General features: G+C 56.0%; 1 protein-coding gene across 2 annotated transcripts in view; it reads right to left on the bottom strand.

The window, feature by feature from the left end:
• Window positions 1-15,240, bottom strand: part of PSD (pleckstrin and Sec7 domain containing) — a 37,484-nt gene that overhangs the window by 3,369 nt on the left and 18,875 nt on the right. For both annotated transcript variants that reach the window (XM_066191313.1, XM_066191312.1), the window contains exons 6-12: window positions 14,117-14,311; window positions 13,526-13,606; window positions 12,857-12,969; window positions 11,980-12,038; window positions 11,341-11,430; window positions 1,755-1,798; window positions 351-529 (exon numbers count right to left, since the gene is read on the bottom strand). In XM_066191313.1, the coding sequence (XP_066047410.1) occupies window positions 351-529; window positions 1,755-1,798; window positions 11,341-11,430; window positions 11,980-12,038; window positions 12,857-12,969; window positions 13,526-13,606; window positions 14,117-14,311 (761 nt within the window). The remainder of the gene's footprint in view (window positions 1-350; window positions 530-1,754; window positions 1,799-11,340; window positions 11,431-11,979; window positions 12,039-12,856; window positions 12,970-13,525; window positions 13,607-14,116; window positions 14,312-15,240) is intronic.

Here is a 15,240-nt window from a genome sequence, read left to right as displayed (position 1 = left end):
AGTGCCCAACCTGCTGCAGCCCGCTGTGTGCCTTGTCTATCACACCACTGGACACTTCCCTTCATCCACACAATCCCGTGGCAGGGTTGCAACCCTGAGACCCCACCCCACCACCCTGCCTGCCCCTTTCTCAGCTCTGTGGGCAAGGAGAGGCTTTCCAGGTCCCCAGCCTGAGGGCTGAATTATGCCTGACACAGCCAGCCAGACAGACAGGGCACTGATGCTGGAGGCTGGCATGAAGCTACAGACAGACATCACATAGTGACTCCTGCCCTGCTTCCCATTCAGTTCTGGAGTTCACCGGTATCCTCTTGCCCCAAGTACCCTCCATGGGCTCCCCAGGCACCTACTTTTCTTGCAGTCAGGATCAGCGTGGATCTTGCGGACTAACAGCCCGTGCTTGTAAGTGGCAATGCTGGAGTCCTGGGAAAAGTCCAGAAAGGGGTTACTGCAGCTGCTGATGCGCTTGATGGACTTTGGGTTGGGATCTGCCAGCTCCGAGAGGGACTTTCTCAGCTCCTCCTCATCTCTGCCAATCAGATTTGGGTGGGGAAAGAGTTTGTTACCTTTCTGGGGACAGCAAACACAAAGTTCCCCACTGGTTGGTGCTACTTTTAGGCCTGGCTTCTGAAAGGGAAACTAGGAGCAGCAGGCCTGGATGAGCAGTCATCCATCAGCACAGGTGAGCATCCCAAACCTAGCCATGCCTGTGTGCCCCTGTCTCTCTAGACAGCTGAGATGCTGCCTGGTCCCCTGAACAACAAGGCATTGGGCTTTTGCTGCTGATTCAGGGTGGGACCCCTGCCTGCCCCAGGGAGTGAGAAGCCTTTTTTTGTGCGGGGATACAACAGATGCCAGCCAGGCTGATGAGCCAGGAGCGATGGAGGAGCAGTACCCTAAGGCTTGGCACTACCACAGCCCCCCAGCCCATGACATACAGGCTCACAGGTCCCCAGCTAGTAAGAAGGAGGGTATGGAATGGACCATCCCCACAAGGAGAGACCCAGGCTCTGGTCCCCACATTTTAAGGGTGGCAGCCAGACCACAGGGCCCAGGACCAGAGGCAAAGGGGTGCAGGGAGACTGTAGTGGGAAGGCCTTGGGCAGTATCATCCAAGGACAGGAGCAGGTGTGGGCAGGATGTAGGCAGCCCGCTCCCACCGGGGCTCAGCCCCTCACTATGGGCAGGCTGCAACGGTGCCACTCCCCCCCGCCTGCAGGAAGATGTGGGAGCCCAAAGCTGCTGCCTCCTCACTCCCTCAGCTGCTAATTAAACCCCTCAGCATCTGCCGGCGTCTCCATGGCAGCGGTCGAGCACATCGCTCAGTGCTGGGTAGCACCGGGCTGATTAATCCCTGCAGCGCAGGCGCTGCCACTCCTGCTGCTGGAGATGGCAGCTGTGGGCGAAGGTGCAGGCACCCTGTGGGGCCCCAGCACAGCCACAGCACCTCCATAGCCTGTCTATTCCCACCCCGGGCACAGCCACAAAGGCACAAACCCAGGCAGAAGCTGCAAGAAGCCAGCTTTAGGTGGCTTTCCCCCAGCACGTTGGAGAAGGGGCCCCATGGCAGTGCTGAGGGCAGCCAACGGGTACACTGCCTGGACCCCAGCCCAGCCCATCCCAAGCTCCCTCACTTTCCCTCATCCCCACAGGGGCACCTGCCCAGCAGCATCGTGGTTTGTGCGGCCTCTGGGGCCGGGTGGATCCACTGCCCACCCTGCGCCATGCAGCAGCATCCCCCGCAGGGTACTTACATGGCCCACTGCAGCTTCTCATTCTTGATGGAGCCGTACAGCGCCTGCAGAGAGAAGAGTGGGGGGTCAGCAGGAGAGCGGTGCCGGGCTGGGGATCTGCTCCGTCGAACAGAGGAGGGACGCCAAAGTGGCTCAGGGACACTGGAGGTTAAGGTAACGCCATGTCAGTTTGTTCCAGTTCAGCCCTGTTCTGACTGGGCTAGCCAGCTGACCGCGATTTAAGGTTACAGACACCTCATCCTGAGGGCCACGGAATCTGCAACCCCCCCCACCCCAAAGAAATGCTGGGGGTGGCCCTGGCATTTTGCCCTCTCCTACTCTTTGTCTCTACCTGCCTGTGACAGTGCCACAGCCTTAGCAGTATAATGGTGAGGCACACCTAACATTTCCAAGTGCTTGGGAGAGCTGTTTCTCCCTATTCAATGGTGTTCCAAGCTGGTAAAAATGACACCGTTCAAGAGGCCTGAGCCCAAGGAGAGCAAGCTTTTGGGACAGACTTCATTGGTGCATGCCTTCACTCTGCTCAGTGGAACCTCAGCTTGCTCCAGGGCCTCCAGAAGCCCCATGCCCCAAGAGACCACAGCCAACAACTTCACTGCAGTCAGCCACCCACCCTGGGCTGGCAGAGACCAGCTCATGGCAGCAGCCAGCACTCCCTGGCAGTGCATTGCAGGAGCAGGAGCACACTTTGTGAGAGACTTCAGCATGGTGCTGGCCCTGCAACTCGCAGAGACACTGGCATACTGTCCTTTATGAGGCCCTCAGAGGACCTTGTCCTCTTGGCTGGTCAAGGCAGGTGCTTGGAGTGGCTGTGGCCTGCCTCTATCCCCTCCCCAGCACTCTCAAACATTTTTCCCTCCTTGGAGATCCAAACACCACCCACGTGAGCAAAGCAGGGTCTGCTGCCTGTATTTCTGCACAGGAACAAGCTAAGCCTGCCTGCAGGAGGATACTCAAGGGCCCCACTCCCAAGTGTTTGTCCGGTTTGAGTTGGGTGCAAGCCAGCAGTGCTCAGCACAGCTCTGCAGTCAGGGAGGCTCCAGAGAGGGTTTCAATACAGTGCTCACAGAGGGCTTCAGAGCAGGATCTGGAAGGCATCATCCTTGGAGGAAAATAATCGAGTCTTGCACAGGCTGTTCGTGCAGCTGTCAACATCCATCACTGGGCCGGAGACTGCTGCTGAGAAATCTTGCTGGTGGCTGAGAAAGTACAGCTGGAGGCGTGCAGGGGCCCGGGAATGCTGGCCAGCAGACAGGCCCCAGCGGTGTCTGGGGAGGGGACATTCATCACTCCCAAGAGGAGCAGCAGCCAGGATGGTGCAGGAACCCAGCTCTTTCCACACTTTTCTGTTGGGGAAATGCTGGCATAGCACCAGCTTGTTTCTCAGAGGAGGGAAGGGATTGTCTCAATCTAGCAGGCAGAAAGTAGGGTTCAATTCTCTCCTGGGAAGACAGGAAACCTACAAAGTGGTAATGGCCTCACAGCCTGAGAGAAGATTTGATCCCAGACCCATTCATGCAGTCCCAGTGCCAGAGGGGCAGGATGCTAACTTGTGAGCAGGAGGTACCCACCAATGGCCTGGCAGCAAGGCAGCCAGAGGAGCAAAGAGACTTAGACAAGAATCTGGGAGAAAAAAAGCCATCCAAAGCCCTGCAGAACATAATCCGGGAGCAGAGCAGGGGGATAAGCAGGATCTCAGAGCAATGTAGATGATAACGAGTCTCTATGGGAAACAGAAGTGAAGGGATCTTACTCACTGCTGGGGATGCAGCTGAAAAATGCTGAGAACCAACAGACACAAAAAGGAGACTAAAAAAATGGCACAGAGTAGTGGGCACTGGAAACAGCAGAAAAGCACCTCAGGAAGAGTGGGCACAATGGCACATGCGGCTCGGCTTCCATCTGGCTCACTGGTGATACACAGAAGTGTCATCTCCCTGCCCCAAGGAAGGGAGATGTGAGCCAGCTGAGCAGGGATTTTGGATAGCTGGAGAGGACCCCAGCCCCATGCAGGGCTTGTGAGAGGATTGTGGCTAAATGGTGAGTGAATGAGCCAATAGAAGAAGATGCTCAAGGAGTAATTCAGGATGGACAAGTGCTGGATAACAGCCTGAGTTACAAAAACCTGGGCTCTGGGACTCTCGGTGAATACTTCAAAAGGCTGAACTGCTTTACGGCTTCAAAAGGCTCCAGCTGGCCTGCTACAGGCCCCAACAGCATCCCACCAAGCCCACTTCCAGCAGCCCCTGGAAAGTACCCCACCTCAGAGACAGGAAGCAGGGGCTGCTCAACACTCCTGTGCAAGGGGACAGTGAGAGGCAAACAGGAAAACGGCAGGATTAAGAGGGCAACACAAAGCTTTACATCTACACTTAAAACCTGCCAAAATTCTGCTTGGCAAAACACCAGCCCCAACCAAGACCAATCTCAGGTACAAAGCTGGTGGACTCAGCCCAAGTCCTAGCTGAGGATATGCATTCCAGCCACAAAGCCCATCCTGCTGTTCTGGTCCTGTAGCAGAGCCACTGCCTGTCAGTCCACAGAATTCCGGGCTCTTTGGTGCACAGATCATTTCTGCTGGGGAAGTGCAGGTGACGCAGGTTCCTGAAGACTAACTCACAACCACGTCAGCAGAGACCAGAGACACCAAATTCATCTCTCAGCAGGTCCCTCTCTCCAGACTCTCTTTGCTCCGTGGATTCATTTCCCCTGGGCCTGAAGTACAGCAACTCTTTGGCATTTCGGAGCTTGCAAGTACTACCCAAGAGAAAGCTGGGCACTGGCCACATGCCACTATGGATGACGACCCCAAGCATGGTTGGGGTTTTTTCCCATTGTTGGGTTATGAGCTCACTGTTGCAGCATGCCAGGCCAATCAGCCAGCTCGGCCCTAGACATGCGCAACGCTAAAGAGACCTAGGAATGTACTGTCCCAGTGGGATTTCTAACTGAATCAACATCTTTCTTTGGTGCTTTCCCTCCCAAAAGCAGGCTGAGAGGCTGTCCGTGAGTCCTGCTCTACCAAACGTCTCAAGGACAGTTGAGGGACCGCACTAGCAACAGGCAGGTGGCTCTGATGTTCTAGCCCAGCCATAGGGCCAGCTCTGCTGGGGCCAGCCTACGTAAGCAGGGTAGGGAGAAGACACCTGCCTTCAGCTCCTCAGCTCAGATCAGACCAGATCCAGTGATGGTCTGTGGAGCTGAGCAGCAAGCTGACCTGAACACAGCTTTGGCACTGGACTGTAGTGAGGGCTGGAGCCCAGCACCCAAGTAACAAGTGAAGGTTGAGGCAGGAATTTCAGCACCCAGATGAGGGTTTTAACCCTTTTTGGAGTGCCTCTTTTATGTATCATAACTCTTATGGAGACATCCTCTTTCCAGTCTGCTAGCTCCTCTGTTAACACAGTGCTCAGCTCTCATGCAGCAAGATGCCCTGTGCATTTCAAGGCTCCCCCTCCTCTTGTCAGCCCTGTGACCAGCTATGGGCTCAGGACACTCAAGACAGACTTCACAGCCACCAAGCACCCTTCCTGCAGTCATTCTATCTCTTTCTGTGACTGACGACATTTAAATATGAAAGCTCAATTGCTGTCTGTCCCCAACTTTTCCTTAGCAAAATATCTTTGCTACACCCAGCCACAAAGCTCTGTGAGGGTCCCCAGGCACACAGATACCCTAGCTGCACAGATCCAAACAGCAGGGTAAGATCAGGGCTGTATGTCAGATGGAACTGTATCTACGTCAGGTCCCTAATTCACTTTGGCAGCCCACCCCCCTCCCTGCACCTCGTGCACCTCCACAGCATGCACAACCCATGCCCAAGAACAACTCATCACCTGGCACATACCAGCCCTGCTGCGTACACCGCCGTGTCCCTCCCACCCACCCTGCTGCTGCAGAGGGGCTCCTGTGTGCACACAGAGCAGACTGACCTGGGGACAGATTTTTTTGCCCGTAGAATTGGCTGCCACGGGGACAATGTCCTGTGCATCACCTTTCACCCTGCTGCAGTCATGGGTGGCAGCAGGTGACAGCTACCCATCCCGGCCCCATGGTTTTGACTCAGTAACATTGCAAGCTGCATCAACCTCTTTCAAAATATTTAAACCACTCCTTGCACAGGCAACTACCACCCCCAGGACAGCAGACACTTCCCAGTGCAGCCTCACAGCGCGGGAAGCAGCGACCGATCATCTCCCAACTGCATGTTTCCATCCGAGTGCGTCACAACTTAATGCTGCCCCCAGACCGTACTGCGCTATGACAGCACCGCGGCTTGGCACGGCCCCGATGGCCCCGCCGGGCTGGTTTTGGCCACGGGGGCAGCCCAAGTAGCTCTGGGGTAACCCTGACTGCTCTGCCCCAGCCTGCCTGCGAGGGGGGGGGCCGGTGTGGGCTCTTCTCCCGCTACTACACCGAGGCACGACGCACCCAGAGACAGCCAGTTCGCTTCTTCCCACCTAGGACCGATGCGCACCAGCCTAACACCTCCAAAACGGATGCCGGCTTACAGCGAGCAAGCTCCTGGCAGTAAACAGCCCTTTTTCGTCCACGCAGCCACTCCGTCCTCTCAAACTCTGCTCGGCTGGGAGTCGGGGCTGCGGCGCTACCCCTCCGCGTTGCCTTGCGGCTCTCCCCGACGCTCAGGTGGGTGCCAGTCTGTCCCGGCTGGGCTGACCAGGGCACGGCGCAGTGCAACCCCTGGCAGAGAGCCCGCAGAGCCTGTCACTTACGCTAAGCCGTAGGGCAGGTCCCAGCGGTACGGCTCTGTCCTGGATTCCTCTCGCAGCGATGTTTTCGAGCAAGCACTGCTGCCAGACCACGGTAAGCGGCGCAATGTCACCCAGGTCTTGTCGCGCTCCCGCCACCCCCGTGATCGGGGTGGGATGGCGGGGAGGAAAAATCCAGGTTTGGGGACGGGGACCCTCGGGCGGAGAGAGCACGGCGGAGACCCGGCTCCGCAGAAAGCAGGCAGCAGAGAGAGACGGGGCTGGCTGCTCGCTACATCCGTATCAGGGCTGAGGCTCTTGTAGCGGGCGGGACGGTGACTGTCCGGGCACATTCACCTGCCCGTGTCCCCGCCGGGGCGCAGGGCGCTGCGCATCCCCCCGCGGGGCCCCCCGCTCCCCCGAACCGCCGCTTACCGGCTTCTTCTTGCGGCGGCTCTGGATGCGGCTGACCACCAGGTCCGTGTAGAGCACCGGCTTGAGGGTGCGGGAGCGCTGGGGCCAGCCGTAGCAGAAGGTCTCCACGCCGCGGTAGTTGCGCCCGTAGCGCACCGAGCACATGGAGCGGGACCGCATGCGCCCCGCGCTGCTGTTGATGCTGTTGACGCCGATCATCCTGCCGGCGGCGGCGAGGGGCCGGCGGGGCGCCCGGCGGCCCTTCCCTGCCCGGCCCTGCCCTTCCCTGCCCGGCCCTGCCCGCCGCGGCCGCTGTGCCGCCGCCGCCGCCGCCTGTTGAAGCGGGGCCGGGCCGGGCCGGGCTCGGCGGCGGCTCCCGACAGAGGCGGGGCCGCCCCGCCCCGCCCGCCGCAGCCAATGGCGACCCGCGGCGCCCGGCCGCGCTGAGCCCCGCCGAGGGGCCGGCGGCGGGCATCCCACCTGGGGGGACAGCATCCCTGACGCTGATGCCACACGAGTTGCCGGAGCTGCCTCCGGTGCACCAGCTGGCCGTCCCTGCCTCCTTTCCGCGGAGAGCGGGAGCAGGTGGCTGTGCCCTCCTGGGGGGGCCGCGGTGGTGACATCTCCCGAGTTTCAGGGGCCAGGTGGCACCTTCACTCGGTTCCAGCTGGGGAGGCTTCAGAGCTGCTGCTGCAGCCCGGCCCACACCAGGGACCTAGAAAGCCGGTAGGAGATGGGCCCGGTGGGGATGTGCTCAGACTTTCCATCTTCAGTGCCCACCCCACACTTAAGCCTCTTGCCTGTCCCTCCCAGGTCAGGCAGGAAACATCAGTAGCTACAGTCACCCAGCTGACTATGGGCAGGACAGAGACGTTTCAGGCAGTTGCTCCTGTGAAGAAGCAAAGAGCTGGGCAGCCTTGCAGAAAGCACGAGGATCGATGCGTAATTTAGTTAGGCTTGACTGAGCAGGAGATGCAGCCAGTGGAGAGGGGGAAATTTTCCACTCTGTCCTGTTTGGCATAGTGGTCATTTGGCACAACCTGTGAAGGAGGGGGCATGGATGTCTGGCACATCAGATGTACTGGGCTGCCTCTGAGGCCCGGGGGAGCCACAAGAGACAGGGGCAGGGCAGCCTATTGCTCCCAGGGGAAAGAGGAAAAAAAAAAAATAGCCCAGGGGATTAGACTGAGCAAGCGTTCCTGTGATTATAGCTCAGAGGTGGGAGCCAAGGCTTTCTTCCCACATTGCTAATCACTTACCCAGCACTCTGAGCGTCTGAGCCCTGCTGTTGTGCCTCCAAGCGGGAAGGTGGGGGCCCATCCTACCTTCCTCCCCCGAGGACCCGACTGCATTGTCAGGCTTAATTCATTAACATCTGTGACGTCCTCTGGGCTCCTAGGCTGGAAGGCAGCACGGATTTGGCTCACTCCTGCAATTCCTAAGCAGCGCTGGTAAGAAATGGGGCCCGATTTGGCCCTACTATTGTTTCTGCCAGCCAGTGAAGCACAAGGTTAAGCTAAGAGAGTAAGGAAGATGGGGACGAGCTAAGGCTCCACAAAGTGATCAGTCATATAAAGGTCAAATCCACATCTGAAATGTAACAGACAATCTGTGACGGTGAATGAAATCCCAAGGGGACTGGGCTGGAATCACGCTGTCAAGAGAAAAGCAACATCTCAAGAGCTAACCAAAGTATCACCAGCTCCAGGATGTCCTGCTTCCACTTCCTTCCTTATTGCATGGGCAGCTGCTGTCATATGGCCACAGGAGTTCAGGTCCAAGCCTACAGATGTGGGCATCTTTGGGCACAGCATTATATGGGTTCTTATATCTCTGGCATGGCTCCATGCCTGATCAGGGGGACATCTCAGCTGGAAAGCTGGGCAGCCCTGCCTGCAGAGTATAGTTCTCCAGGGGAGCTTTCAGAGACAGAAGAAAGGGTCTCCAGCAGCAGTGCTGGTAAGGCAGCACTGCCTTAGTTCCCGCAGCAGTGCTATGCAGGGCATAGTGAGGCACTGGCAGTGAGGGGGATGTGATGCTCAGCTGTGAAAGCTCTTCAAGTGTTTTCACTGCTTCTGCATAAAACTGGGACTGTTTACATGTATTATCTAGTAGCAGATAAAGTTCTCGTCTGACTCAAGCTGCCACATGCTCTCAGGCATCATGCTGCGTTTATCTTGGGACTCCCTGCAGCCAGAGATGAGGGCAGTGCTCTGGCTCCCTGTGGGTCTATTCCTGATGCTGCCCTCAGACCCACAGGGGACAGTGGCCTTCTCCCCCTGCAGCCACCTAGGTCCTGCCCTACTGCCCCAGTTCCCTGGCAGTGAGTGCTTTGGGTGAGAGCCACCTCCAGCTCCAAAGTCCATGGGGTAGCAACCTGCACCATCTACCCAAGCAGGCTTGGAAGAGCCCCCAGGACCTTTCTTCTGTGGTGCTGGAGCTGCCCAAGATCTGGCCTAGAGCTTTGGGAAGCTTCTGTGAAGCCTGCCAGCCCTTCCCCTCCCCTTTCCCTTAGGAAACGTGTGTGCTTCTGGAGCGCTAAAATTAGCCAGCCAGCTGTGTGGCACGCTTGCACAGGAGCCTCAGTCCCCAAGCACAGCCTGCCAGCCAGGTCTGCCAAGGAGGAAGCATCCTGCTCGGGGAAACAGGGCTAATGCAGGCTGACACAGGGAGGGCAGCAGGAGAACCCTTTCCCATTTGTCTGCCCCTGAGCCTGTGCAGGGACCACAAAGCATCAAACAGCCAAAAGCAGTGGGCAGAAAGGAAAGAGTCTCTTCTCTAGATGAGCTGATTAAGGCTGCCCAGGAGAGGCACAAGAGCCCCTTGCCAGTTCGCCCCCCAGCACAAGCCAACAGCACTTTCTCCATCTCACCTGCCCCAGAAACCTACTCCTCCTTGCATGGGCAGGGGGTTTCTAAAGTGGAGTGGTGCTTCAGGTGAAGAGTTGCAGCCCGCCCTGCCTGAGGTTCCTCACACTGTCTTTCACTCCCCCTCCCCAGCATGGCTCCTGTACAGAGGCGGCTGAACAGCGGCGGTGGGAAGCACCGCAGCTGCAGAGGGAGCGGGCCATTTTTAGCAGAGCAGCCTCCCAGCTGCTGGGCTGCCGGCAGAGCTGTGCGGGGCTGTGCTGCAGCACTGCAGCCTCCCTCCACTTCCTTACACCCAGCAATGGTCTTGGCCCCTGCCCATGAGAGAAAGCCTGTAGCTTCATGGCACTTCCACACTGACCTATTTCCCTGTGTCTGGGATCTGATGTGGTAACTTCATCTCATATGTTTGAACTGCTGGTGTTTTGAGAGCTAAGTTTAATAGGGCAATGCCTCAAGTGTGGGCACCCAACCACAGGGCAGTGAGGGATGCAAAGGGGGCACACCAAGAAGTCTGTGGAGCTCAGATACTCCAGGGCAAAGCAGCACTGAAGGGTCAGGGTTCACATTTCATATGTTTCCATCCATTTTGTGTGCTTAAAGGCTTTTCTGGAGCTGAGTTTAAATTTAGAGGAGAATTTCTCCTGAGTAACTCCTTTTACCGGCGAAGTGTGGGCTGAGAGGGAGGACAGCCCTATTGAGAACTGCTGGTAACCCCTAATGATGGGGTGAGCGACACAGCCAGGAATAGACCCACAAAGGCTGAAAAGGGAGCTCAGCTTTTCATCCTCTGTTGCCTTTTTTCATCAACCACCTCCCCCACGTTGTGGCTCCAGCACACTCTGGGAACCCATCTTCCACATCAGGAGTATTTGCCAACTGTAGTGCTTCACCATCAGCAGTGGTTTCTGCCTGGCAGACCCCATGGGAGCTAAGCCTATTCCCAGGGCCTGAGGAGAGGAGACAGCAGCTCAGAAAACCCTCCTGAGAACAGGTGATGCCAGAGAAGCACAGCAGTCCAAGGCCAGAGGTGCTTGCTGAACACTCTCCCTGACCAAGCCCCTCTAGGAACTGAGTCAGGCAGGAAGAGGCAAGAGTCCCTCAGTCACACCAGTGTGGTGAGTTCCCAGCTCTGAGGTTTTAACCTCCAGCCCACTCTCCCCATCGCAATGCCTTGCCCATGTCACCTCTGCCACCAGAGATAGCTCCAAACCCAGGGCCTGGCCAAAGTTTAGGGCTTCAGTGCTTCAGGGAATCAGAAAGGGCTGAGTACCACAGGACTGACGCCAGGAAGCCTCTGGCTGCAGCTGGTAAACCAGCCCTAGTAAGCTGCCCCATGTGTGCTCCCTTGCCTGCAATACAGGCACAGCAAGAACAATGAGGGAATCAGAACTCCAAGCAAAGCTCCAGTGTCGTGCTGGGGGAATCGAGCAGCCTATGTACCTCAGCAAGGCAGGAGCACAACTGTAGGCTCAGGGACCATCACTGTTCTTGCACATAAATGCATCTCGCATTCATAGCATCTCATGTAGCCCTCCATGTGATCCAGCCCAAAACTCTCACTTCTGCTCCTGCAGCTTGGCCAACCAAATTTACCTTGAGCAGCTCCTTGGGGAAGTCAGTGCCTCCATTGAGTCCCTCCAAGTTGCCAATGAAGTCGGAGCAGGACATTCTCTTCCCAATGTTCTGGGGGAGTCAGGGGGAGAGAAACATCACAATTACCTTTGGGAGAGGGGTCTTTGCTGGCTGAAGCAGGTCCCACAGCCCAGGAACAAACACCCCATCTCTGCAGAGGGGTGAGGGACCAGCCAGGTCTCTGGAAGGCTGCTTGGAGGTATGGAGAAGCTGTTGGCTTTGCAGAGACTCCAGGAGTTTTAAATAGCCTTCTTTTTCAAAATTGTGTGCTCCCTGCTCCCAACAGCAGCTGGTTTTGGAGTCTCATTCCCACCTTCTTTTCCTGTTCAGTTTTCTTTTCTGTCTTCATTCTATTTCTACATCTTTCAGCTCAGCAAGTCTCCTGCGAAGCCCCGCTCTCTCCTTCATCAGCCCCTCCTCTAATTTAGCCTTTCTTGCCTCTCCTCACCAAACACGTAAGGGGTGACCAGCACTTATGGACCCAGGCTCCCATGCCTCCTGCTCATGTGGCACTGTCCCCACTCTTCCCTGAGCACCTACAGTTTCAGGGTGGTGAGGTCAGACAGGGGACAGACTGGAACAATGGCAGTGGTAACTTACATGTCCATGCAGATCTGTGTTTAGCAGCATCAGGGCGCATGTGAGGGTGTGGGCTCCATCTGCAGCACAAGCACAGGACAGGAATTAGAGCTCCCAGCCCAGCCCTGCAGCTGGTGCTTCAGTGTCTCAGCATGTTAGGAAGTCTATGGGGCCTCTGAGCCTCCAAGACAGCGCTGAGCCCCCTCCTCCCACCCTGGACACAAGGGGACACAGCAGTCACTGCAGTGCTGACAGCCTGCAGGTAAGTAGGCAGGAGGCCGCTGGTTCCAAACCTGAGCATACAAACTCCCTTCCAAGCCTGCTGCCCCTATAGCCAGGCAGTGATGCTGTAGCTAATCCTGCAGAGCTCCTAGCATGGCAAGGTAGGACTGACACAGCCTCTGCCAGCCGGGCAGCCCAAACCCCACCTGTGGCAGAGCCAGCCCAGAGCAGACCCAGAAGCAGATCCATTCTGTGTGAATGCACACAGAAGAGGTGCAAAGACATGAAATAGTACAAAGTGGGTGTCTGGGCTCCCGAAATGCTAGGCGCACAAGTTTCCCCACTTAGATATTCCCTGAGCTGAGAGTCTGAGAGCTGGGGTCTGTTTGGTGAGGTGTGTGCTAAGTGTGTCTCTTGTGCTAATCTGCTCAAGGTCAAAATTAAGTATGGGTTGAGCCCTAATTATGCATCATCCAACCAGACCAGGCTTAAAAAAAACAACAATCTAAAGAATCTGTCATTTGAGAGAAATGACATGCTGGGGCTGTCTTGTAAGGCATCAGTATAGGCTGCTCTCTAGTTTCTGTTTGAGCACATTCACTGAGCTGACAAACTCACAGGCTCCCCTGAAACACACACATGCACACACACACCCCGCAGACATGAAGTTTCTTACCTTCTGAAGAGATTGCATTGGGATTACACTCGTAGTAGCGCTGGGAAAAATGAGCCAGCACTCGCTCTCGCTCTTGTGTCTCTCCCATCAAGGCCAGCTCTTTTAGAAAGGACCTGGAAAAGCAGCAGCAATGTTGGTCACACATGAAGCCCACTGCAGTTTCTGCAACTCACCCTGTGCAGGAATGAAGCTGTGCTTTCTGGTTTTGAGACCTTCCTGTGTGCTGGATGAAACCCTGTTTTTGCACATCCCTCCCTCCCTCCAAACCCACCATGGGACTCTCCTCCAAGCCCACAGCACCATATCCTGCTGGCACATCGCAGAGACCTACAACCAATCCCAGAAGCTACACTGGGAAAGGAGGTAGGTGTAACAGAAGGATTTGAGTTCAAGACCTGGAAGGTCAGGCCTTGGTGAACCTGACTGTCATTCAAGTGCACTGACCATTGAGTTAAGACCAGGAGTGTTTTTTCTTGGTTGCATGGCTGAGAGACCATCTTGGAAATCACCCTTTCCTATTTAAGATGCAAGAGGATCTCCAGGTGGCAGACATGCAGTCTGCTTGCTCCTGCAGATCTCTGCGTGGCTGCAGAGCTGCAGAGGGCACGGTCTGTTGGGACCCCACTCTGGTGGCCACCACAAACACATGTGCACATACTCAGTTCTGACCTGAGAGCCTGATCCAGACTCATCCCTGTGAACACGAAGAACTTCAGATATTCCCCTGCCACCATCCTGCTGAACTCGTTGCTGAAATAGAAAAAGGGGAGGGTGAGAATGGGATCGACCAGGCTGTGGGGACAGCCAAAGCTGCACAGGGGTTGGGTGGACTCCAGGAGGCTGGGAGCTCCCTAGGGTTGCAAGAAGCGTGCTAAGGACAGAGACACCCCATGCTCCCATGAAACTCAGAGAAGTCACCCACAAATTCACTGGGAATACTGGGCATATAAGAGAAAATGACGAAGATATAGAGGGAAGGGCCCATTAGAGGCCAGCCACCCCCATGCCCCAACACCTTACTGAAGCATCCAAGATGCAGCCATGGTAGGAAGGCACAAAAATCTGGATGTCTCCTAGGTTTTAAGACCTTCAGAGGGAACACCTGGTGCAAATATACCAGTCACAAGAAGCGGGTTTTGAGGTCCTGCCAGCAGTCCCTTGCCAGCCTGGTGCCCCGCAAGGGCAGCAGCTGCAGGTACGCTGTGGGTCCAAGTGAGCTCCTTGCAGAATGGAACAGTCCTTCCAAATACCCACACGTACTTCTTCCCCAAGTGGCGAGCCACATCTGCTTTTTTAAAGCCATCCAGGTTGTAGAGCCTCTTGGCCAGGCGTTTGGCAGCCTCCAGGTCAGCCTTGTGTCCATTGGAAAGGGTGTCCGTGCTGCCCAGGGCCAGCTGCTCCACACTGTCCATCTCCGACTCTGAGTCTGAAACCAGCTGGCTCTGGGGGCGGTCACTGCAATGGGAAGGGACACTCCACGTTAGCCTGCCTAAAGATCCCCTCCTTGTTCATCTTCTCAGGAAATGCATGTTCCTCACCCTGCTTTGGAGACTAGCTACTCACTGCTGCGACCTGGGATGAATTGCATTGGTCAGAGACACTCTGAGGTCAGCAAAGGGGAGGTGTAGGAAATGCAGGTCTGGGAGGAGGGGTGGGGGGATGGAACAGCACCGGTGACTGACTGGACCAAGGCACTCAAACCAACATTCGTACTGGATGTGGAAGGAAAGGACAACTACTTCAAAGTCCCCCACTTTGAACCTGTGAAACTGTATGTGTGGGCTGAGGCTCTGCCAAGCTAAGCTGTAGCAGACTCGGAGCAGAAACATGTACGCATCACATGCTGTCCTACAGCTCCGTACTCATTTTTTAATCTGGACAAACTCCTTGTGCTGCTCTCAAGTGCAGATTCTACCCAAGACAAGAAACTCTAATTCCTTTGTTCACCTTTGCCCACCCACTGATTTCAAAGCACTACACAGACAGCAAAGCCAAGGCAGAGAACATGAGGATGAAGGAAAACCTCCCTGGCCTCCCAGCTCACAGTGAAGCGCAGCCTTCTCCAGTCTGCCCATCAGCTCTCAGACCACCACGCCTTAAATGGCCATGTTAGGAGACACTCTTGGCTTGGCCCCCGAAGCGATCTGACTCAGCTGTGCAGAAGTTATCCCAACCAAAAGCTGGTTGAATCTAATCAACAACAAATGTTAAGCAACTCTGACCTCGCCCAAATTTTCTGGCAGCCCTTACAATGTTCCAGTCTGATTTATTTTTAAAAGTCTCTAATTGAGTTTTAAGAGGCCTGCTCTCCTGAGCCAATTACCCAGGCCAATCTCCTTGAGGCTCTGCTTTTTTCAAGAAGGACGAGCCTCCTCCTGCTCAGC

Source organism: Chamaea fasciata, unplaced genomic scaffold, assembly GCF_029207755.1.
Source record: "Chamaea fasciata isolate MVZ Bird 193981 ecotype frontalis unplaced genomic scaffold, bChaFas1.0.hap1 SCAF_9, whole genome shotgun sequence".
Taxonomy (NCBI): domain Eukaryota; kingdom Metazoa; phylum Chordata; class Aves; order Passeriformes; family Sylviidae; genus Chamaea; species Chamaea fasciata.
The sequence above is the reverse complement of the archived record's forward strand: the minus strand, read 5'-3'. Positions and strand labels throughout refer to the sequence as shown.